A 26,552-nucleotide genomic window follows, 5' to 3' on the forward strand; every position below is an offset into this window, starting at 1 on the left:
GGTAAACACTGGGTTTCTTGGACCCTGGATCACTTGCCCACAATTCCAGACTTTGACAGCTCCCCTCCCATGTTGGCAGCCAAAAGTAAACGTCTTTCCTTCATAAGCAGCATCAGCAAAGCACCCAGTGCTATCTTCCTGGTGGCTCCATGTCTTAAGCCTTTCTCAGATTCTGCAGTACAGATCTCTTAAGCTCCTACCCTCTGGAGGCACTAGAGATTTGACTTCTACCACTCATCTAACTGCTTCCCCAAATCATTAGCTCTTGGCTATTGTCTCCTTTTCCATTCTTTGACTTTGTGGGTTTATAACCTTTTATTCTATTCCTTGTCCTTTAAGAGGAAAGACGACAGTATATGCTCCTTTAAAAACAAGTTTCTGTCAAGGGAAGAACGTGTTCCTAACTGCCTTAGAGAAACAATGTCTGAAGCTCTCACCACTGTTCTCTTAGTACTAGATACAGGGACAGACATGAATGGGATTCTCTTTCTCTCTCTCAAAATAAACATTTCAAACACACACACATATTGGTGGAAGAAGTCCACTGCTTATCTTATAAAACTCAGAAGAACTACAGAACTCCAGTCCAACATTGTGTATGGTCCCGACAGACTCTGTGGCAGTCTTACAAATTCCCCTCCNTGTCTTTCCACAACAGTTGAAGGGGAAGCCCCATTTAAACCACATAGCTCTGCCTTCACTTCTGAGAGGACACTGAAGATGACCTATGAAAGGCCTGACCCAGACATCTGCTGCGCTGTCTTCTCCCTCTGGAATTTACACTGGAAGGATGAAGGAGTTCTCTTTTTCTCAGAGGTATAAAAAGGGCATCTAAAGGATACAGGATAGGCTACTCGCAAACTCAACTTAGAAGGACCTAAAAGCTGTGGTTCAGCAATGACAGCAAGCCACTGAGTACATGGATCAGAGTGGCAGCAAAGAACAGAGTTGCGGCCACGCTGAAAAGGCACGTGGCCACTGAAATGGAGCAAGTTCATTTCCATTCCTGGTTGGAGGCTGTTTCTAGCCCGTGTATGTCTTTACTAAAAACCATTTTTTTTCTTTGGGAGATCGAAGTGAGTCAGTTGCTTACAACCAAAAGATAAAAAAGCTAATTACCATCCACCTTTTGTGTTTAACCAAATCCCATTTTGTTTTGTTTTTAATTTGGATTCTGTGACTCAAATGGTGAAGTTTCACTTTTTAAAAAGATACGTTTCACTTGAAAAGGAAAACAATGTTTATACATCTGGGTTCAAACAGCAAGAAAAACTGAAAAAAATTAAAACCCATGAAAACAAACATACTACATGTCCACTGAAGGTCCCATTACAGGAGAAGTCTGTCACTAGGCATGGGATTTATTTCCATGACTTCTTTCTACATGCACTACAGCGTGTGAGCCTCTACCCTAAGCCCAGTGTTTGTCTACCCATCTCCATCACTCTCCTCTGGCCCATTCTGATTCTTCTCTGAGTGCGCTGCAATTTGGCCTCAACTGAGCTGCCCAATGGGTACTTTAGTCAGCTGGTGGGAGATGGGGGATCCTGCAGAGTGAGAGAGTCTAGGCCTCTGGATTCCTCCCAATCCTAAACATCCAACTCTCTGGTGAAGGAAGCTCCAAAGTAGAAAGTTCACAACTAGAAAGAAGAGAAAGAGCAAAAAAGGCAGAACAGAAGCCGTGATCTGCAGCTGATGCACCTGGCTGGTCACGGATGTAGACCCCAGAAGCAAAGAGAACAGTTGTGTTTGTGAAAGAAACACCGGAGCCTACCATGAGGGTCACATCCAGGAAAAGGCAGGAGGCACAAAGTGAGAATAAAGAATTATTAATAAGAAAAACAAAGATCTATCCTACACCTAACTAACCTTTACACCAGTCCCTGCCCCCATTTTCATCTACTGAAAGAGGCAGGATAGACCTATATACCACAGGAGGACTTGGAGAGGAAATCAACCTCAGGGCCCAAAAGGAAATCTGTGAGGCCTGTCTCTATTCCTCCCTGTCTCTGCAGGAGGGGGATTATTATTTGAACCTGACCAGACAGTGCATCAGAGCAAGAAAGTGTCCACTCTTCACAAAAAAAACCTATTGAACACGGGATGGAAATAAGTTACTGTGTCCAATTTTTTTTTTTTAAATACAGTAGCTTCTTTAGTTGAGATGTTATTAGAGATTCATAAAGGCAATTTCTAATTCCTTAAGGCAGTAAGGACAAAGGAATCAATTTGCTCAATTTAACCAGATACTCAAACCCAGAGAGGATTGTAGGAAGACACTTCCTCGTGCAGGCAGCCAGTGCTTCCCTGAGAAGTGCAAAAAGGCCTTCCTCCTAATCCAGAGAGACTCCAACACGGAGTCTCTCTCAGTGAAGAGCCTCATGATGGTTTTGTAGGGCACACTTAAGACCTGGTCAAAATAAATAGTGAGGACTTTTCAAGCCATAGGGCCACATTGGAACAAAATTAGAAGATACATCTTTCTTTTTTCTGTAGTATATATACATCTTTTGTGAATAAGGAAATTCAGTGTCTGTTGACACAACTTAAGTATCCTTTGATTGTTTTATTATCACCAAAGGATGAACATAGCCTTTTTTTGCTTAAAATTTCTGAAAAAATAATATTGGCTTCTATTAAACGATCTAACGATTCTATTAAAATTGACTGCTAACCAAAATATTTTTTGAAGATGGCCTATTTTGCTTTTCCTTGTAACACTTAACTGCAAATGCTGTTGTCTCACAGGAGTTTCTTAACCTATTCTTAAAATGAGGAGGGGTTTTCCCCCCTCATTTTAAAGTAGAGTCAGACGGCCAGCTTGCAAGCTAAGAATGGTTTTCACATTTGGGGGACCTGGGTCTGGCTTCTGATTTTGGTTCAGGTAGTGATCTCCTGAATCACAGGATGGAGCCCCACATCGGCTCTGTTCTGACAATGCAGAGCCTGCTGAGGATTTTCTCTCCCCCTCTCTCTACCCCTCCCCCACTTGCTATCACACTGTCTAAACAAACACTGAGACTGCATGTGGCCCACAAAACCTAACTACGATCTGAATCTTACTGAAATCTGCTGACTCCGATACTAAGACCAACAGCAGCATGTACAACACAAAGAGATTTTCCTTGCTCTATTTATTTTGAAACACAGCTTCTAAGCCTAAGCCAGGCAATATATTGTTCCACCTACATTTGATGACAGATCTGGCCAGGAGAACACCCTACGGCTGACCTCTTTTTAGTCTTCTCTAGGCTTCAATTTCACCATCTTTAGGATTCAGAGTTCCTAAATTAGATGTAGAATCCCACGTTACAATTAGGATCCATGTAGTTCCTGGGCTCTGTTTACTTGCCCAGAGCTCAGCATTAATTCCCAATTTGGAAGACACCGTCATGAAGTACCACCCCCAATGCTAGATAATACATGCTGAGTGCCAGGTAAGCGGTTGTACAAACCCTGAGGAAAATAGGTGGTATCAAAGAGCCTAAGATTGAGACAAATGGGCAGCACTATCCAAACATAGGAGGTGGCAGTGGGGAGACCGAGACACAAGCCATTATGTGGCAGGAAAGGGGGTCTAGCTGAAGCACAGACACTAAGGTACCTGGGCCCCCACGGTGGTAATTTATACAGGAATTTCATAAGAGACAGTGACATAAACAATCTGAGATTTCAGGCTCAATAGTACAGTGCTGGGAGATATTTTTTAGCATATTCCTTTAGTATATTCCAATACATTCCATATATATATGGACTGAAAAAAGAACAGTCTCCTAACATGGTTCTTATCCTGGACGGTCAAGTAAATTTGAAATCTTTGGCATTCAGCCTAGTTCAACAGCCATCACCAAGCACAGAAACTAGCTATGTGCAAAGAAGCCCAGCCATATGCTTGGCTCCACCAGCCTAGGTGGTTTTCATGGGTGCTGACTGCTGGGCTGCCTGCCAGAGGTGAACAACAATGGTCAGGATATTCTCTCTTAAGAGACTTTAAAGTAGGAGTTAATTTCTGGGTGTCAGGAATTCCTGACAAATTTTGGCTATCAAAAACCATCCTCAGAATTTAAAATGACTGTACACCTCCACCCAAATCTGGGACTGGCCCATGATGCCAAGATGCCTAGGGAAACAAGATGAGTCATTGCCTAAGGAATTGGCAGAGGAGGTGGGGTGGTTAAATGTTGTATATAAATGTGAAAGCTGGAAAGCAGGAGACATCTGTGTGTTCAGGGGCTGAAATAAAAGCTGGGGCCGACATCCACATCAAGTAAATATTTCCACTGCTTAGAGTCCATGACATGCAGTGCACAACTGCTCTGGCCAACTTTCTTCTCCAGGAAGGCCTTGGTCTCTGAGAAACACATTTATCGGAACTTTTCATTATAACTTTACATCTAACAGCTCATACTGACCCAATTACCAAACTACAATCTCAGTAATTTTCCCTCTGTTTATATCCCTAACTGGGTGTCCACAGAGAAGGCACACCACTGAGGCCCTCTAAATAATCATTTAGTCTTCTGTACGTTAGTTTCATATTTTATAGAAGAGCCCTCGGTAAAAGTTTATATCTGACTGAATACACATATATTTTGAGAAGGGTCAAAGGAGCAAAGATGAGCAGTAAACTATAGGATAAGGACTATGATACATCTGAGAATATACTTTACAATTAAAAACAGGTGGTAAAAGTTGTAGGTCATCACCTGATCTTCAAAATAACTGGACTAGGGTTAAGATCAAACAGAATCACCAAAGCAAGGGGACCTGATTATTTAACAAGAGACCAGTAGAGAGCTTACAGGCCTCAACAGCCTCCCAGGGCTTCTATTTCCCCATTTATAAAAAGGGTGGCAACCATCCCTCTTCTCCTACTTCAAGAGAATTATTTGAGTCAACATAGTATCAACACAAATCATCTATATCAATCTCAGATTCTTTTTTTTACTTTTATTTTTAATGTTTGTTCATTTTTGAGAGGGGATAAGGGGCAGATAGAGAAAGAATCCCAAGGAGGCTCTGCACTGTCAGAACCCACGCAACCTGAGATTGTGATCTGAGCTGAAATCAAGAGTGGGATACCCAACCAACTAGAGCCACCCAGGTGCCCTCAACCGCTCATTATTAAGTCTCTCCTTAAGGACTGAAAAGATACTGATAACATGCAGATGAGGCACCCAACAAAGCTCAAAACCTGCGCTGCTGAGGTCTGGCTGTGGGCATACAAATCATGTCCAAACATTCAAAAGCCATCAGTGTAGTCACAAACTTGTGCTTTGGGAAGATGTCTCAGACTACTAATGACTCTAGCCTTCATCTCCCCATGCCCTATTTAAAAAGAAAAATCTACAGTGGTTCCTTTTAGAAAGAATCTAACTTTTCCTAGTAAGATAAATGAACAGAGGATATTGGAATAGTATTTCTTGTTACTCCCTTCAAGTAAGTCACATTCCTCATGGCATGTTTTGAGAAACATTTGGCTGTGTGTTTTCAAAAGGAAGTCCTAAGTTCTGCTGAATTAGTACCCTGTTGCTTCCTCACAAAATCAAATTAACCTAAAACAAAAGACTTAAAATTACCTGAAATGCTGAAGAAGCCAAAATTAGCTCTACTGAAAGGGTTGTGAAACTGTGGGTTAGAATTTTGTATAACACACACATCTGTAATTTTTATATTCTTCTGACCTTTTGAATTTGGTTTTTCCAATAAAAGCAGGGTTCTAGTAAAAGTTGATTTTAAAATGTCTCTAATATGTAAGCATTAAATACTCCTATAGCACTTAGTGTGACCAACAGAGAAAAAAGCAAATGGCCAATTTACACAGACCACAACTGTATGAAAATCCACTCATAAAAAGATTAAAAGTTATAGCTAATCCTTTAGGGTGAAGATATTCTCCCCCTCTGTTAAGATTTTCCAACACTGGGGCGCCTGGGTGGCTCAGTCGGTTAAACGTCTGACTTCGGCTCAGGTCGTGATCTCACAGTTTGTGGGTTCAAGCCCCGCGTCGGGCTCTGTGCTGACAGCTAGCTCAGAGCCTGGAGTCTGCTTCCGATTCTGTGTCTCCCTCTCTCTCTCTCTGACTCTCCCCTGCTCACGCTGCCTGTCTCAGAAAAAAATAAAACATTAAAAAAAAAATTTTTTTTCGAACAAATTTCCAACAAAATTGTTGGAAATTTGTTCTTAACTTTATGTACAGAGAGAGAAAGAGACAGGTAGAAGGAGACCGGGAACATTATAAAAAATAAGCCAACTGAATTGACCTTTATTATTATTACTATTTTTTTTTTTATGTTTTATTTCTGAGAAAGAGCAAGAGAAACAGCGTGAGCAGGAGTCAGAGAAAGAGGGAGATACAGAATCCGAAGCAGGCTCCAGGGTCTGATCTAGCTGTCAGCACAGAGCCCAACGCGGGACTCGAACCTACGAACCGTGAGACCATGACCTCAGCCGAAATCGGACGCTTAACCAACTGAGCCACCCAGGCGCCCCTGAACTGACCTTTAAAAGACTCTGCAGGTCGCCGGGGAGGCTCAGTCGCCGGAGAGCCTAACTCTTGATTTCAGCTCAGGTCATGATCCCAGGGTTGTGGGACTGAGCCTGCTTAAGATTCTCTCTCTCCTCCCTGCCCCTCCTCCCTGCTCCTGCTCACTCTCTCTCAAATTCTTAAATTCATGCACATTCCTTGTATATGCCCTAAACCTTGGTCTTCCTAAAGTTACTCGGGATACACACTCATCGCCAGATATGCGAAATGTGGATGCAAATATTTTGTAACTCTTCACCGTCAGCTGTGAATACTGCAGGTGCAAACTGCCATCCTGCTCTCTGGGCTGGCAGAGAAGCAGACCTGAAAACCGTACAGATGAAAAACTCCTGAAGCAACAACCGGCTCTCCCAGAGGCTGAAACCTTTCTAGTCCCATGGAAAGCAGTCAATGAAATATTTCATCTGCTAATCAAAACGAAACTCCTAAACCCAACAGCCCCCAGGAGGAAATAGGCCAGGCTGCCGCACCCTCCCGCCGAGCACAGGATACCAGAGCTCCCAGTTTGGGTAAGGTTATCATGCAGCAGTGGTAACCTTGGCCTGGTATTTCGGATCAGTGACCTGCTGTGATTACAAAGAAGCTGTTGCTATGTTCTAGAGAATACATCCCAAAGTGAGGGCACACATCAACCAATTCTTAGCACCAGGCTTGCAAACTTGATGACTAGGTTTCTACCACTGTCAGGAAAAACCTACTTCAAAAGTGAAGACTCCCTACTGTCCTGAAGGTTCCCAATTTGCAACCTGCTCCATAATTGTGCCCGTCTGCTACCGTTAAATGAATGACAAAAATACTTCTGAACAACTGTAATTGGCTTTGGCAGAAGCACAGGCACCCATTCTCTGAACTTAACGGCAGCCAGTAATGGAGAGCAGCTGATGAGATGCCGGGGGCGGCCGCGCAGGAGAGGACACCCAGGCCAAACATGAATTGTATGCGGTACATAACCCACCATAAACAGAGTACTTACTGCCACGAACAGCATGCAGTACATGGAGAATGAAGAGTGGCCCGAGTAAAAAGACAATCTAGAAGAGAAAGAAGAGAAATGTCACTTTTCCCTCCTAGAGCCAAAGAACAGTCGTGATACCCTAAATCTTAACTGCCACAGTAAACGCATGTCTCTCCTCTCCCCTTTAGAAATCAGATGAATGGGGACCTGGGACAGTTACGACAGGAACATGGTAGTCTTGAGGGAGGGGGTGTCACATTACTGACGCTTCCAGGATAGAACTTGAGACAAACATTTCTAAAGTAATGCCTGACAAGCCATAACTAGAATAAATGGTCTGACTTCATTTCATATAAACTTACAGACCATAATTTAAGTTTTATTTTCCACCTGCAGGGTTTGCCCCTGAGTACTAGTAATACTTCCTTTGGAACACCCAGAAGTTGACTACCTTTTCAAAAACCACTTTTAAAAAATTAAAAGTGGTATTTTAGCATTTTAAACAGACACACATCTGGTCTTAGGTTTCCCAACAAATTAAAGTGCTTTTGTTTGACATATATTTTATAATTATACAGTCCTATACTTACCAGATTAATTCTCTCTTTCAATATTATATTCTCTAAACATGTGAGTATGTACCACCTTAAAATAACAGAATGCTTGCAAAGCTTAATTTTATGGCACTTTTTGAAAAAGGAAAAAGCTCACTAACATTCATGATCTAAGTTCTGCTAACATAGTACTGGCCATTGGGGCAGAAAAGGCAAACACACACATCTGATACCATAAAAATACTGTGTGAAAATGCAAAAGATGTATCAAGCAAATAATTAGAATGTTTTTCTACACAGAATAAAAATAAAACCAAGAAAGGCAGGCTTTTAAGTATTTTACTTCTTACACCTTGCTTGACTCAAAAGGAATTTGGTTTCCTTTTTTAAAACACATCAGAATGTCAATCTGTGTATGCAACTAACGGTGGGTGGGAGTACAGATTTCTTAAGCCTGTATCGATGATGATCTACCAAGAATTATGACAGTCTTTTTCATATTCAGACACATCTCTAAGAAAATGAATATTCTCACTTCTTGTACTAGCTAGGAATTATATAATTAAATCTGATAATTATTGTGGATTTAATCTATGTAAAACAAGAAAAAAATTACTTTTAGCATTATTATTTGGCTGTAGAAAACATCACTACAAATCCTTACTTTAAATCATATAATTAGAGCAGAGTTCTGTACATTTTATGTTTCAGTGAGTTATACTGCAGAGCCTACAAGTAAATAAAAGCCAATTTCAAGGACTGTCAAATCCTATCAAGCCAACATGACCATGATCAAAGAAATGTTTTCAAAGCCAAGCAAGTTCAAAGTTTCATGAAGACTTCATGTTCACAGTATTCACTATCCATTGTGCTACAAAATCATAAACTCAAACCCTACGTAATCGTTTTAAACAGTTCTGATTTGGTCACAGAGTGATGTCATTAGTTGAAAACAAAATGGTTTCAGTTTTTTATTCTAAATACATAAACATTTCATTCAGTATACAATCAGCCAAATAACGTGTGACTTAAACAAATGGATGAAAAGACATAGGGGGAGAACTTGATTTGGCCTCAGTCTCCAAGTCTTCCTCATCCATAATAAGTGATCGAACAGATAATGGTAATATGGACTTTTATTACTACTAAAAACAGAATAAAACACCAAAATATAAATTAAAATTATTTTCATATTCTATATACATCTCTTTATTGGAATCTTTGGAGATACAGCTCTTTATTGTGTCTGAAACTCACAAATGAACAAATAATTTTATAAGGACTTTCACAAAATCTGAAAAGTAGGGGCACCCCTGGCAGGCTCAAGTCAGTACAGCATGAGACCTTTGATCTTGGAGTTGTGAGTTCAAGCCCCATGTTGCATGTACAGATAAGACCGCAAGCCCCATGTTGCATGTAAAGAGTACTTGAAAATAAAATCTTTAAAAAAGTAATAAAAATAAAATAAGCCCCCAAATATAGTCAAAATGCAGAATGTTTACATCACAGTAACCTCACTGAAATATTAAAGATTTTGGCCCTGGCCTCCAAACACTACCCTGTTCTGAGATTTCCACCAATCCTAGGCTACCATCTTACTACATCACAGCTCCTCCAATGAATGGACACAATTACACCAGCTTTCCATCAAACCTTAGGCAAGTCTTTTCAGAAAGAAAATTTACAGAGATAAAAATGTATATATATTTTAGGGGTGCCTGGGTGGCTTAGTCGGTTAAGCGTCCGACTTTCGCTTAGGTCACGATCTCATGGTTCGTGGGTTCGAGCCCCGCGTCGGGCTCTGTGCTGACTGCCAGCTCAGAGCCTGGAGCCTGTTTCAGTCTGTGACTCCCTCTCTCTCTGACCCTCCCCTGCTCACGCTGTCTCTCTCTCTCTCTCCTAGAAATAAATAAAACATTTTTAAAAAAATGTATATATATTTTGAAATGCAGCTATTTTCACTAGCTCAGGCATGGATTATTAAACCGAGCAAGTAGACAAGTCTTGACAATACAACTTACTGTGAATGGGATTCAATTCCAAATGGCAAATTTAAGATTTTCTTTCTCTTGGGAGAGCTCATTAAACTTGACCTGAACCCCAAAGTCATAGCCTTATAGCCATCCACCACCACCCCCAGCACTGTCAGCTCCCGCCCTCCCCCCCCACTTCAATCCATCATTCTTCCATCTCGACTTTCCAACATCTACATAAATGTTCAGCCTTATAAAGGAGCAAACAGGAAAAGACAACCAAATCCAACCTGTATCAGTCATCAGAAACAAGCAACTCACATAAAGTGTTTCTTCATGTTTTAGATAATATTTAGATGCTACTTGGGGACTCATGAGGAGACTGAATCACAACCCCCTATATCATCTCAATGCTCTTGCCCTCCCCCCTGGTTTTCCTCCTCCCTACTCCCCAAAGTTAAAAGGAACAAAACAATTATATCTTTAGCTATTTTCTTAGTTTGAAATGTCTACTTTGCATTCAACCTTGAATGATGATTTTCCTGAGTACAGAATTGTAGGTTAATGCTTTTTTTTTTTTTTTTTCATTACTGTGAGGCTATCATTAGACTATCTTCTGGGCTTCTACTTTTCTATTAAAATAGAAGCTATCTGTCTGCCATTCCCTTCTGGGTTACCCGTCCTTTGTAACTGCCTCCCCACCAGTACCACCACACCAAAGTCTCCGATATTCTCCAGTCTCACGATCGGTATCTAGTAGTCAGGTCTTATTTTTCTGTTTTAGTATCTGTTGGCTTCCCATTTGTATACTTCACCAATTTTGAATAGGTTTTGGTCATCATACCTTTGACTATTATGTCTCATCCTATTCTCTTTTCCTGGATTCAGGTTCAACATGTGACATCCGTATCTCCTAACCTTTCTTTTATACTTTTAATCTTGCTGTCTTCTGTTTCAGCCCTCCCTTTTACTATGTCTAATGTGCTTAACCAGTCTATTTATTTACATTACTGTGTATCATTTCTAAAAGATCTCTTTGGTTCTTTTTCAAATCTATGGTCATTTTCCACTCTTTATCCTATATTCTTTTCTCAGTCTCTTATTTCTAAACAGTACACAAACTCATTTTATATTCCATATGGTAATTCTAATATCTGCAGCCTTTGAGAACTTCTATAGTTTGTCTTAATCTCCTGGCACACAGCAAAGTTTTCTTCTATGGATGTTCATTCATATGACAATATGAGCTTGTGTCCTTAGAACTCTCTCTGTGGGGATCTTAGAGGCCTTGATTTAAAGAGAGTTCTTCCACAGATGTTTGTTCTCTCCTGCTGGGTTCACTACCAATCCTTTTTTAAATTTTTTTTTTTTTAAAGCCACATACATAGTATGAATTCTGGCCCCAGAACAGTGTGACTGTGGTCCTCTAGTTAAAATTCTTTCTGACAGCACCCTCTGGAAGGATGTTGCCCTTAGCAAGTCCTTACATTATCCCTGAGTCTCCGCTCTGTCCACACTGCACTGGCCTCAGCCTTTATCTCTTGTGCCCCATGTTCAGAGCCCACCCAAACTCAGTCTAGGCTACCAGAAATTGGCACATAATTTCAGGGCACACATCAGGTCTACAGCATTAAAAAATCCCAACCTGAGAAAAATTCCTTTACTTTCTCATCAGCTTGGCTATTTATTAAAAAGATACATGTTTATATATATTTTAATATGTAACGCATACCAACATATGCATATGTGTGTTTAATATATTACCCAGCACATACAATTCTATCAGTGTTTCTAGTCCCCCATATTGCCAGAAAGAGAGGCAGGCTTTTTTTAAACAAGGATAAGGACTAATAAAATGTTTTCTAATATCAGCTATCTGACTAGGAGACATAGTTTGGCAAAAAGAGTTTTTCCATTTCAAAGTGGTCAATGCTCATAAAGGCTTCCAATTATTACCATTCCACCACTTCACTAGCTACTAGTACCTCCTATGTGGAGGTATTTAATACACAGTATTTCTACTCTTTATGAAAACCCCTATGGTAGGGGCTGTCAATCCTATTTTACACATAGAGACCCTGAACCTCCCAGAGGTTCATTAACTTGCTCAAAAATCACATCACTTTGAGGGTGAAATCCGAGTCCTCACAACTCTTTCCCACTGTGCCATGATCCCACTCCCGTGGATGGCGAGGCAGACCCCGCGGCAGCACTGATCCTGCCATCTCCCGAGGGATGTGGGGAGCAGCCGTAAGAAAGAAGGAGTCACAGCTGACACAGGGCAGCGTGTGTGAAGTTAATATGCAAAGAACAACTTAGAGAGTCTATGAAAAAGCAAATGTCAGTGTGTAAATAATTATTTTAAGAGGATACTAATTTGTCCTCTGTACACTAAAGGCCAAGTTAAAAAAGGAAGTCAAACTGCAAGATGAGACATTTTCTCCAAATGTTATTTCCTGATTACAAAGTGTACACAATAGCAAAGTAACTTGAAGGACATGATAAATTTCCTTTCTGCAGTAACCCTTAAACATAGAATGGCCCTGTAACAAAGTTAAAACATGTCCCAAACAAATGTATAAAGGAGCAGTTTCCCTAAGATTAGTCTTAATTTTCCTTCAGAAGGACTTTTACAAGCAAGAGCTGTGCTAAACGCTCAGGCAATGAGCTCTCAAGCTATTATCTTTAAAACTCTCACATCTAAGATACTAGAGGAGTCAAGTAGGCAGTGAATGGGGAAAATGGGGACTCTCACAATGCACTGATGGGAGTGCACACTTTTCAAAGAGTGATTTGACAATATCTATCTGTATGTAAACCCACCCTATTTTTCTACTCCGTAATTCCACTTGAAGGCATCTACGCCAGCAAAACACACATGAGCACAAAGATGTTTGCTGCAACTCAGCTAGAGCAACTCCAAGACAATGTTTCCATCACTATTCTTCTGAATACCTGAGGTTAGCTAAAATGAATTAAAGTAATTCTATGTGAACTGACAAATTATCTCCAGGACATATTTTAAAATATGTCATTTATTTACACCACCTAAAATATACACCTTCACATTTAATGTAAAAATATATAGAAAAACAAGTAAGAACTGTTAAAGGGAAAGGAACCACATAGAGATTTTTAAAAATCTTTCACATTTTACAGTGGTAATATCAGAAACACAACCTGGTATTAGAGGCAGTTTATATATTTTTATACATTATATCATTTTTTATATTTTATATCTATTGTATATATTCTATATTATCATTTTGGGTATTTTTATACACACTATTTTGTAATTTTTAATATTTTCATATATATAAATTATAAAAAATGATGATCAAAATATCTGATATGCCTGCTACACATTTCCTCTTCTGCACCAAACATGCACACACACACCTAAACTCCTCTTCCCTAGCAGCAGTGGCCTTGAATGTGGCTGAGCACATGCGCCGAGCCTACGTGTTCACGCCCAGAGCCCAGCAGTGACTTGAGCCCTGGAAGCTTGTTCTCATATCTCTCAAAGAAATGTCCTGGCGTTCATGTGTATTTTTAAATATTTTATTTAAATATGTATTTTAAATATTATAAGTGTTTCCAGAAACATATATGCACATTTTCATTACCAAAAATTCAGCATATGAACTCTGGTTATTACAAGTAACAGAGTCAATAAACGTGATTTTGATACACATGTTTGGAAGGGGGAGATTTCTTTTAAAATCAGATTTCTAGAAATGTCTAGAAAAAGAATCACAGGTATATCCCCTCCCAAAGGTTACAGAGACAAAGATGAAGGTAATAAATGGCAAAAGAATGTAAGATGGTCTCAACCAAAATTAAGTAAAATACAGCAGAATCATGTAAATTCATATTGCTTGAACCAGCCAGAGATTGAGAAATTATTTCACAGCAGCAAAAACTCTGTCATGTATTTCTTGAATAATTTTTTACAATGACTTTTACTGTATTTCCATTTAAAGCTACACAGCTTTTATATGGCATCAGTTTTAACCAAGCCATTTCATATATTAAAGTGACATGCCTATCTGAAATAAAACAGATGCAAGTATCCTATTTTATTTATTAGTGTTAATGCATCAGGATCAAATACCACTTCATAGCCACTAACATCGGTGAACCACATATCAAACAATCTAATATCTGTTGATACCACATCATGAACCTCAAAGGAGAGAAACCAGCAGGACTCTGAAAAATGAAAAAAAAAGAGGGAAAAGCAGGGCACAAGTGGTATGTGGATAGGGTATTTTAAACTCCTGATTAAATAAACCAGGTGATGATTTAAAAAGCTGATTGAAAACAAATGATCATGTGTCTTCTGTTTATGGGAGACTCACATGAAAGGCAGGAGTTTGAGATAAAGTAAAACTGGGTGTGTCTGGAAAATCAGATGCCTAGGGTATAAATGGTTGTAAACTCTGACCAGGGAAATTCTGTGTCTCTGACAGAGGAGCAGAGATTAGGTTGTGACGAAGGTTACTGACAGAAGGGTGAGGCATACGTAAGTGCACTGACCAGGGGAAGAGAGGTCACACGTTTCCTATGGCATGAGAAAAAATGATGACTTGGTGCACAAAGACTCCAAATCACCAAAGCAGCAGCATCTCAGACTTACAAAGGAAACAAAGGCCCAATAGTAGATTAAACAAAGGACAGAACTCTGAAGAATTCCTATGCTAGCAACTAATAATGCCTTACCTACCCCCCTCCCCCTCGCCTTTTTTTAAACACATTGAACAAGGAAGACTACGCTTACTGAAAAGCAAAGATTTCAGAGTGAGTTAGAAGAGCCAGTTCTAAATTGAGTCCTCGGGTGTTTTTTAAAGGGCAGGAATGCTAGCTAGAGACAAGGCTGCAAGCAAGACCTCTACTTTCAAAACTTTCCCAAAGAGAAAACCTGGAGGCCAACAAAGCCTGTAACTGTCTGGCCAGCTCCACTTCCCACCCTGATGCAGATCATGAAATCACCACTAACTCTTTGCCACCGGGGTCAAGAAGGATGAGGCTCAAGGCAACAGTACAAGTGTCTTTGCTATGATACCAATACAAAACCTGAGAGGTGCACTGATGTGGATGTCGCCGGTGGCGAGAGAAAAAGCAAAAGCCCCCACAAATATAAAATTATTAAAGCCCAACAGGAAGCTGGCCAGAGAGGTTACTCTCCATTCCTTTCAGATTAGAGCAAGCAAGTGACATCGCACCTGAGCATATGTTACCAGAGGACTAGCAGATGCCATGGCGCTTCTCACACAACCTTTCCACCTACCCACTCGACAAAGCAGCAGAGTCACATTTCCTTTAGTATCTCAAGCCCTTCATCATCAGAAGAAAAGAAAGCTTAGATCATCCAATATTTAGGTAGCCATGTTAGTACATTACAACTGAGTGGAGGAAAGCTGAGTATTTTTACAAGTATAAAAACAAAACCACACCCACAATACTCTCCTGCTGACTTAGAGCCCCACCAACTACTCCGGAACCATCACCATCTGCTACCCAACTATTAGAATTCCCAATATATACCATGTTTCATGGTCTCTGTGTTTCTTCATCACTGTGCCTGGAATGAGCCTCCCAACTTTGATAATTACTCCACAAGAGTCAATTCAGCCACTATTTCCTCCAAGACACCTTTCTTCAACACTTTTCTCCAAAAAGGAAAGAAACCTCTATCAGTGAACATACCTATCCCTGCATCCACCTTCTACATTAAATCATCTGTTGTTGTACTTTCTTCCTCCATTCCACCCAAAGCTGGATAGAGCCAAGACAAGACTTATAAACAGGACTGTCTGGGTTTTTTATTTTAATTATCACAGATGTTCATTAGAAAAATTCGGAAAGTACAACAAATCAAAAGAAAAGCTGCTGAAAAACTCCCAACCTCCCTGAGATCCCATCTTTTTTTCCTTATTTTTTAAGAATTATTATTTATCTGAGAGAGTGTGTGTGAGAAGTGGGGGGGGAGAGAGAGAGAGAGAGAGAAAGAGAGACAGAGAGAGAGAGAGAGAGAGAGAGAGAGAGAGAGAGAGAGAGAGAGAGAGTCTTAAGCAGGTTCCAGGTTGTGGGGAGCCCCACGCACGGCTCAATTTCAGGACCCTGGGATCATGACCTAAGCTGAAATCAAGAGTCAGATGCTCAACTGACTGAGCCAGCCAGGTGTGCCCAAGATCCCATCTTGTAGCCCTAACACCCACCACCATTATATCAAGCATAAAGTACGTGCTCAATACATTTTTTAACCTAAAAGAGAATCTAAGGTCTTGATGATAAATGGATTGTCATGTAGTTATCCCAGAAAATGTAAAATTCTTACTTTTCATATTTTAAATGTCACAAACAAATCCACCTCCCCTGCCTGCCCTGACACCCACCCTGCCAAAGGACCAAGAGGGTATCAGGTTAATGGCTTCCCAAAAAAGTATACACCTTAACTATCTTGTGTTTTGAGTTGTAAAAAATGCATCAAATAAAACTAAGGAGGGGCGCCTGGGTGGCTTAGTCGGTTAAGCGTCCGACTTTCGCTTAGGNTAAAAAAAAATAAAACTAAGGAGTTATGTTATCTTTGTGTATGTCTTCTTAGCTAAGCCTATGCCAGTAATCACAGCGAACCACATGAGGTAAGTTATCTGCTTTTATCATCTTACCTCTAATGTGTTTTCCCCTTAAGAATGGTTATAAATTCTGACTTTATCATCACAGGTCAGAAGAATTAGGAAGTCTAATCCAACACCCCTGCTCTTTTCACCCTTCTGTAAAAACTGTGAGCAGTGTCAATGTGTGTTAGCTTAAACATGCAGTGTACCTAAGGCCTCTTCCCAAACATGTGGCAAGCCTATCAGTAATGTGTGTAAAATACCCAGAAACCTTTTTTACATTATGAACAAAGGCAGTCAGACATGTGAAACAAATGATATCCATAATGAAGAAGTAACAGATATATTCTGTTGTAAATTTTTTAAAAAATTAAGTTTTAAAAGCATTCTCGGGGCACTTGCTGGCACATAGTTAGAGATGGAACTCTTGATCTCGGGGTTATGAGTTCTAACTCCATTTTGGGTATAGAGCTTACTTAAAAATCCTTAAAAATTATTTTAAAAAGGGAATTCTCAAAGCAAATACAAGTGGGCAAAAAATAAAAACAAAATAAAAGAAAAACAAGGGATGACAAGTAAGAAAAAGGTTTTAAACACTGTCTGAATCCTATTGTTCACTGCCTAGAGGAAGATTTTCTCCATTTAAAAAAAATGTTTATTTTTATTTTTGAAAGAGAGAGAGGGAAGAATGTGAGCAGGGGTGGGGCAGAGAAAGATGGAGACAGAATTCAAAGCAGGCTCCAGACTCTGAGCTGTCAGCACAGAGCCTGACATGGGGCTCAAACCGACAAACCATGAAATGATGACCTGAGCCGAAGTCCAAAGCTTAGTTGACGGAGCCACTCTAGATTTTCTCCATTTTTAAAGGATTCATTTCTATCCTTCAACAAACTAAAAATCCTGAAAGCCACTCATCTTCATGAATTTCCAAACAATACCTCAGAAGCAAAACACTGCAGTTGCAATAGACAACATAAGAAAAAAAAATAATGGTTAACAGGATACAAACATAAAAGAAAAAAGTTAACCAATCCTATAATCTTGCTCTCAAGTGCATATATAAATTCATTTATTACATGAAATAAGGTTTGTTGAGTCAGCCAGCAGTGAGGTCCAAGATTATGCCTGTCTACCAAGCTCACAGGTGATATCCAGCCTGCTGGTCAGAGCAGAGGACCACACTCTGAATGACAAGGAGAGAGGAATGAGAAAATAAAAAGATAATTTTGAACTTATTGAGTAGGAATACTCTTTAGGTTTAAGTAAACAGTTTGGGCACTTTGTGGAGACAGTCACATCGAATGCTGATGCTTTTCCTTTTCCTGTTCACTTATTACAAAAGCTACTTAAAACAGAAAAATACTGTTTTCTTTAAAATCACATGAAGAAGGGCCCCTGGGTGGCTCAGTCCGTTGAGTGCCTGACTCCTGACTTTGGATCAGGTAATGGTCCCAGGGTAATGGGATCAAGCCCCACACAGTTATCTACCCTCAGCACGGAACCTGCTTAAGATTCTCTCTCTCCCTCTCTCCCCTGCTCACGGTCTCTCTCTCTCTCTAAAAGTTAAAATTAGAGAGATATAAAAAAAAAAGAATCACACAAAGAAACATTTCAATGATCTCTGAAAAATAAGCCAACACGACACCAAAATCAAGTTTGTTTTACTATTCACAAATTCAACTCACATCCTAACCTCTCAATAAAAATACTTATTTTCTAATTAAATGAAAATGCATGTTGGTCACATTCATTCGGCATGGAAACTCAAGCTTTACACCATCCCATCTATGAGATTTATCATTATGTTTTAATCTGGAAGAAATACTCATTGATGTGTCTATGAAACTTTTTTTCATATTTCAAAGCTGGCAATGTGGAATTCAAACGTTCTAAGGTGAAGGTACAAAGCATCAAGATAAACCAGCTGATGATGTGTTCATGTGATTTAGTAACCTTTTAACGTTTAATGCCCAGCACTGCTTGATTTATCAAAACCTAAGAATTTCTTTCATCTTAATATATCCACTGCCTCCTACATTCTAACTCAAAAACTGAAGAAAATCCAAGATAAGTTCAAGAAGTACCCAAAGTTGATATATTTGTTCATAATTAACTCTATATTACCATTCAAAAAAGGCAAAGCAGATGGCTGTTTTTAGCTTGGGGGGTGGGAAGGTTGGTTCTAAAATACAAGATGATATACATATATTTACCAATAAATAGCGGCAGGAAGTCACTGAAAGAAGGGATCTTATCATTACAACTGTGCAATCAGCCAAAATAAAGTCACACGTCAAGGCAACTAATTCTGCATTCATAAAAGAGAAGCAAGGACCGAGTTTAATCTCAAGGCAGAAAAAAATCTCTTGCTTTTTTTCCACACTAAAACAAAATTATATGGCATGTATAAATGCAGCACAGCCTAAACAAAAGTATGCATAAGAAAAGTATATAGCTATTTAACTAGGTATCATGTTATGTGACTTCATTTTTATTTCTTAACAAAGTTTCCTTAGCCTTAACTGCCCCAGACTGCCTTTATAAATTAACAACTGACAAACAAAACCCCCAAAATGATATCAGTTTTTACTGAAATTAAGTCTACTAAAACACTGCCTGTATACCCTAATCCTGCCTGCCTCTGATCATGCTACTGCTCCCGGACCTGAATACACACCCCACCCCAATTCTACACATTCAGACCTTTCCCTCCAAGTTGTCTCCTCGACCAGAAGTGGTATGACTACCCTCTGATTTCATTGAGGGTTTTATCTTTACACCTTCAAGCATGTATCTGTTCTATCACACATACAATCTCCAAACATGTCGCAGCTCCCGGCATAGTGAGCACTATGACAGCAACTTGCACACCTTGGTAGCTTCCACAGTGACTAGGACTAATCCGTAGGTGAATTTAGTAACCTCAGAGATAGGATGAAACCATGATTCTCAGATGAGGAGCCACAGCACCATTGGGGAAGGTTTTAGGAATGCAAATTCTTAGGCTCCATGTGATTCCAATATTACTATAACATAAGAAACACTGGGGCATCAGGCGCCTGGGTAGCTAAGTTGGTTAAGCGTCCCACTTTGGCTTAGGTCATGATCTCACAGTTCGTGGGTTGAAGCCCTGTATCAGGCTCTGTGCTGACAGCTCAGGGCCTGGAGCCTGTTTTGGATTCTATGTCTCCCTCTCTCTCTGCCCCTCCCCTGCTTGCACTCTCTCTCAAAAATAAATAAATGTTAAAAAAAGAAAAAAGAAGAAAGAAAGAAACACTGGGGTAAAAAGAGTTGGCATGAGAGTGAGGTAACAAGTCACAGCTACAACAGAAACTGTCACATACTAACATCGAGAACAGAGGAGGTGGAAGGAAGAGGTGCTGGCCTTGAAGTCACATTCCTTTTAAATGCACTAATAACTGATGTCCTTTCAGAGAATGAAGGATCTTTTAAAATCATCCTCTCTTTCAGGGTGCCTGGGTGGCTCAGATTAAGCATCTGACTCTCGGTCTCTGCTCAGGTCACGACCTCACGGTTTGCCAAGTTCGAGCCTTTCAGGCTCCGTGCTGTCAAGTATGGAGCCTACTTAGGATTCTCTCTCCCTTTCTCTGGCCTGTACTTTCTCTCTCTCAAAATAAATAAATAAACTTAAAAAAATTTTTTTAAATTATCCCCTCTTTTATTCTATATGTTGCTTTTTCCATGTAGATATAAAACAAAAACAAAGGCTGTCTTCCAGCTTACTGATACACAAACAAGAAGTATAGATAAACCCGAATAAATGTTTCTGAAAGATAAAGTATCCCATAATGTCTACAATTAGACTACACAGAAGCAGCCATTCTCTCAGAGAACAGAGGCAGGTTATACCAGGAACTTAATACCACAGCTAATCAATGTAATTTTAATGGGTTTTCACTATTACAGAAGGCACTCCCTCAAAATTTACCTTTATTTACCTGCATGGGGGTTCCTTTAAAAAAAGACAAAAGGAAAATTATGTCTCATATTCAACCAAATATATCATAAACATCTATGTAATACAAAGTGGCCATAATCCAAAAGAAACAACTTTGTACTGAACATCTCATCTATATAGCCAAAGACCAGTGACTCAGAAATAATCAGGAACACTGAGTCTATGCTTAAGCAAATTTAAATAAAAGCCCAAAGTGGCACCTGGGTGGCTCAGGCAGTTGACCGTCAGACTTTGGCTCAGGTCATAATCTCACAGTTCCTGGATTCTAGCCCCACATCAAACTCTCTGCCGTCAGCACAGAGCCTGCTTTGGATCCTCTGTCTTCCTCTCTCTCTGGCCCTCCCCCACTCATGCTCTCCCTTTCTCAAAAAGAAACATTAAAAAAATATTTTTTAATAAATAAAGCCAGAAAAAAGAAGTGAATCTCTAAAAGACAATAGTTTCTATCACAAATAGAGCAGCTGTTAGCAAGCTCTCTTGCTCAACTACAGAGCCCAACTGTTAAAACCAGAAACAGATAAGACCGATTAACTGATGCTCTAACGAAAACCCGCTGTGCTTATTTCTTACCACGCTTTCTTAAGGCACGGACGAAGACATTTTGCAAAGACCTGAAGAGCCCAACCACCAGACCAGAAAAGCCTTGATAACAACATCCCACTCGTCCTCTTCCCTACCCATGATCGTGGGCTGAACACATACTGACCCCCATCCACAATCACCCACTCCCTGCCTGCTCGCTTGCACGTATCCTCCCAACCTCTCTCTCTAACTCTGAAGGTGTCCATCCTGCTGGTGGAGGGGTCAATGTTGGCGAACCCACCCAAGAGCTGTCCAGTCCCTTCCCTCCTCCCCAGGGATTCCTGGCACCAAACAATTGGCCCCAGTAGCACCAGGGCTCACCCACTCATTCCGAGTTAGTGGCAGTGATAGATCATTCAGTAACAAAGCTAGTCGTACACAATCTTAAATTCACCTTGCCTTACATCCGGAGATAACAAATGTCATGTGAGCTTGTAGTCCCATCAACCATGGGATATAAAGCACTGGTTCAAAGTGTGGTCCTGAGACCAAGCACAGAGGCAGCAGCATCCTGGAGTGTGTTAGGAACACATCTTCTCAGCCTCCAACTCCACTTCCCAAATTAAACACCTGACGATGAAACCTAGAAATCTGTAGTTTAACAAGCCCTCCAGGTGATTATAATGAATCAGTAACACTTAAGAGCCATTGGTCTAAAGATTCTCTTTGAGAGCATCTCCTTAGGATTCTCTAAAGAGAACCTTTACCTGAGCAGACTGCTACAGGTCTGAACTACCTAGGCTCATTAGTAATTTCTTTCCACAGACCGAAAGTAATGCTATTCTCTTTGGCATAAGCAATGGCAGTTGGATGTCCCACAGTTACAAGTATAGCCTTCATTTATAGTAAATCCCTAGGTATTAATTTTAAATTAATATTTAAATTTAAATATTACATTTAAATTTAAAAGAAGAGAAGCTTTCTGGATATCACAATGAGTAAGTACTCTAGTCCATTTATGTTCTCACTTCTATGTTTAGGACCCAAGGCCACAAATGAATCCTGGTAAAAGTCCATCAGTAATATGAGAGCACAGGACGGTGCACACAGACAGGAAGGGCAGAGGGAGTAGAAGGGAATAGAAGAAAAGAGAACAAATGGGGGGGGAAAAAATCAAGACCAAAAGCCAAATTGTAGAGTACTCTCACCCCTAGATGTAACTCTGACTCATTTATCGTCAACAAAAATGACTCATTTTGGGTGCTTATGTTCCCTTCTTTCCAACATCAAGCATTATAATTTTATAATTAAAATAAAAGTACAGGGGGCAGGCTGTGGAGACAAACATATTAAAGGAGATTACACTGTAATCCTAATTAATATACTACAGACGATGTCTAGACTGAAATGTTTTTGCATTTTTGGCATCCTGACTTGTAAAATTCAACAAAAGCAATAGGAAAGCCTGAATCCAACCAAATTATGCTCCACAATAGAATAGCAAAGCAAAGCCACAGTTATGCACCAATGTTACAAAGCTCTGAAACCACAGCAAAAACTAAATTATGATGGAAACACTAATGGAAATCACATTTTTCTCAGAAGACATAATTTTCTTAAAATTTCATTTCTAGGTTTGATTTTCCTTATTTCAGAACCCAAAAGCTTACCAACAGATCTCATTGAAAATGTGGGTTGCTGAAGAAACTTTAAAGGGGGCAAAGTGCTAAAAAACCTACATATACTTGTCATTAAAGTATAATGGTACATGTTGGGCAATTTAGATATAGTAGGAAGAGTTAGATAATAGGACATGTATGGACTGAAAACTGTGACTACTTTTATACTATTTAAAATAAATTATATTATTTCACATTTTATCCAAATGGCCTATGTAAGAAAGAAAAATCTCTCAATAATATATATTGTTGTGTTACAGGGGTGCTCAGTCAACTGACTGTCCGGCTTCAGCTCAAGTCCTGATATGGGGCTCGTGGGTTTGAGCCCCGTGTCAGGCTCTGTGCTTTCAGTTCGGGAGCTGGAGCCTGCTTCAGATTCTGTTTCCCTCGCTCTCTGCCCCTCCCCAACTCGTGGTTGGCCTCTCTCTCTCTCTCTCAAAAATAAACATTAAAAATTTTTACAAAAAAGATATATTGTTACAAAAAAATTTTTAGTAAAGTTTTATGCAGCTGAACCAGAGAAACAGTACATGTGTGAAGAGTCTGTGTCCTTTACGAATCAATTGTAATGGTATTTTCTGGAGTTTAGGTAAACCTTTATTACCTGGTGACTTTCTTAAATCCCCTGGCCAAGAGAAAACATTAAAAGAGTTTTTCTATTTTCTGCTGGGTGATGCAGGAAAGACATTAGAGAGACAGGCATGGATAGTCCTCTCTACTTCCCTGTGTCTTCAAACTCTTCAGCAAAGGTCAGCTAACCTCCTAGTCACTAAATCTGAGACCTTTCCCTCAGACACTGTAGTGTTTCCAGAGGAGAGAATGAGACCTCCATGTCTCACACCCTAAGAGCCCAGGGCTGATATTGTTAATTTCATTACTCCTCAGAGCCACTTCTGCACCATTCTTCCTCTAGCCCTCATAAAAACGCTTGCTTACGTAAATTCAAATCAACAATACCACTTTCTACTATCTACTTCTCAATTGCCTATTGCATTAGTCACTTTATACCCCTCTATCAGTCCTCCTATGATAACCTCAAAGCTTGCTGTTCAGTAGCCTCTCTATTCTCTGGCCTCGGTATCAACAAGGAGGTTCCCTTCCACTGCCGTCACTTGTTTAATGTATGTCCTCCATGCTAGACTAAGCTCATGAAGAGGAGAACCAGAGCTGTCTAGTTCACTGCTGAATCTCCTGCACACAGCACAGTGTATACTCTTAGTTGAATAAGGAATTTTCTCATCCCTACTAAATGTAAAAATTAGGAGCTACTACAAAGCCTGTGTAGCTCATAAGAGAACCAACAGGGATAATAAAATGTCTGAGAATCATTTATGACTAACAGTCAAAGGATGTTTTAACCAAAAAAAGTATTTGTTGGATGATGAATAACTAAGGTAAAGTGATAGCTACTTTTTTTTTTTCATTTTTTTTAATAGTTTATTTTTGAGACAAAGAGAGACAGAGCATGAGTTGTGGAGGGGTGGAGAGAGAGGGAGACACAGAATCTGAAACAGGCTCCAGGCTCTGAGCTGCCAGCACAGAACCCGATGTGGGGCTTGAACCCACAAGCCACAAGATCATGAGCTGAGCCGAAGTCGTATGCTTAAACCAAAGAGTTGGACCTTTTGGGTTCCAAACATTCTATTTCATTCATGCCTAATAGCGCTCCAGGGGTAGAAAGGAGCCCACCAAGGGTATTATAAGAAGGCAACATGAAGACCAAAAGCTGTCAAGATATGAAGGTTCCTCATAAAAATAATCTCTAAGAATACTAAGGTACTTAATACACAACTGGACTTCATCAAAGTCAGCGAACTATAACCCCTGAAGCAGTCACTGTTTCTGTTAAAAAAACTTTTACTGGAATATAACCATGGCCGTTAGTTCAAGGACTGTCTGTGGTAGGTTTTTCCTGGTACAACAGCACAGCTGGACAGCTGTCAAATTAACCAAATGGCCCACAAAACCTAAAGTATTTACTGTCTGGTGCCTTAAGAAAAAGTTTGCTGGTCCTGAAGTATATGACATACAAAGTTCATTTTACATTATTATTCACTGGAGATGCAAAAACTTGGATTAAAATGCTCTTAAAGAGAAGGTAGGGCTAAAATGGGGGAAAAAAGAATAAGTAAAGATAATGGGTCAATATATGGTCTTACTTCACCTCAGTGATTACACTATTTCTCTCCTTAAGCTAGTGGATGGCTCACCTTCCAGTCTCTGCAATCTTCTTTTCCAAGAATACGCAAGATAAAACAAACACTAAAGTTTTAACACGTACCTGCCCTCCTTCACTTTTTGTGCATTCCCTCGACATATGTAGTTTTCAATATAACCAACACTGCAGTTGATTTTTGACCAATCTGGGTCACAAACATCCAGGAAGTGAGGCCGCAGTCTGCCTATTGAATACTTGGCAATGTCAGTCAGGGACTGACTAGCACCTGCACCAAATAAAAAGGTTCCAATGGCTTTGTAAATAGTGGCTATGTAGTTATTCCTGATAAAGGAATTCGAGTGCAAGAGGTTATAGTAAACAGACAGGGCCTCTCCAACAATCATCTGAAAAAGAAACAGAAAAATAGTATGTTAAAGTGGAAACCAGGCACTTTAAACAAAATAGAAAATAGAAAACAAAATGATAAATCACAGTAAAATCTGTATTTTAAAACCACCGGTTGTTTTTCATTTGCAAATGGAGAGTCAGTTAGGATAGCTAATTCTAAACCATGAAAAAGGGCTCTAGATGAATTGTGCATACTGCTTAAAAAGCAATGGCCAAAACAATCTCAAAGTCTACCTGAAACAACAGACCTTACTTCTTTTCTTGCACTCAAATACAGTGGGTTTTAAAAAGCAGACAATGATGTATCACGGAGGACAAAACCCATGTTTGTTAAAAGAAGACAAACTTCCTAAATTAGAATGTCCCTTATATAGTACTTTTATCTGGCAGTCCTAATTTTTATCAAACATTCCTCTGAGTCAAACATATTCATCATATTTTCAAAAGTAAAACAGTTTCAGGGAGTAAACTAATATAAAAGCAGAGGTCTAACACGGAGGCCAAAGGGTACAGAGGGCATTGATCTGCTGACACAGCCTCCCAGTCCCGCCTCTGGAGACTCTAGGCCTGGCTTTCTTAACAAGTCTCATTAACTGACCAAACGTACATTTGATGGTCTCCTTGTCCAAGAAAACATTTCAAGTGAGTGACTCTTTCCTCTTTATTTTTCACTGACTTTGGTTTTCACTAAAAGTAGAGACAACAATGCCCCCCTAGATTCCAGTAGAGCATGTATCAGCACATGCCACTGTAGTGAGTTTAAAGGCATAAAATGACTTCCAAATACTTGACAAGCTCACAGAGCAAAACCCTGAGAAATCCAAAAAATACTGAAAGTCAAAATTATAAAAAACTTACATGTGCTGATAAAAACAATCCACATTCTAGCCACTTGAGACCAAAATAAATAGTTAAACGACAAAAGTCAGCTTGCTTATATTGGGGGAAGTGGGGAGATACAAGTCACAAAGCTGTGCTTAATATATAAACTAGTTTTGTGGCTTTGTCTTAAATTTTCATTAACAATTTTACAGAAAATTCAAACATTCCATTTAGTGGAGATAATTTCCAATCATCTTCAGGGACGGCCTTATCATAGGTAAGGTAAATAGGTAAAATAAATGATTGTCTTCTGAAAGAGATTTCTTCATCTGGCT

At 39.7% G+C, this 26,552-nt stretch overlaps 1 protein-coding gene across 2 annotated transcripts in view; it reads right to left on the reverse strand.

Annotated features, from left to right (window-relative positions):
* Positions 1-26,552, reverse strand: part of PLPP1 (phospholipid phosphatase 1) — an 85,095-nt gene that overhangs the window by 3,393 nt on the left and 55,150 nt on the right. For both annotated transcript variants that reach the window (XM_077772980.1, XM_077772982.1), the window contains exons 3-4: positions 25,111-25,391; positions 7,521-7,578 (exon numbers count right to left, since the gene is read on the reverse strand). In XM_077772980.1, coding sequence (XP_077629106.1) covers positions 7,521-7,578; positions 25,111-25,391 — 339 coding nt within the window. The remainder of the gene's footprint in view (positions 1-7,520; positions 7,579-25,110; positions 25,392-26,552) is intronic.

This window comes from Crocuta crocuta, unplaced genomic scaffold (genome assembly GCF_008692635.1).
Source record: "Crocuta crocuta isolate KB4526 unplaced genomic scaffold, BGI_CrCroc_1.0 scaffold107, whole genome shotgun sequence".
Classification (NCBI taxonomy): Eukaryota; Metazoa; Chordata; class Mammalia; order Carnivora; family Hyaenidae; genus Crocuta; species Crocuta crocuta.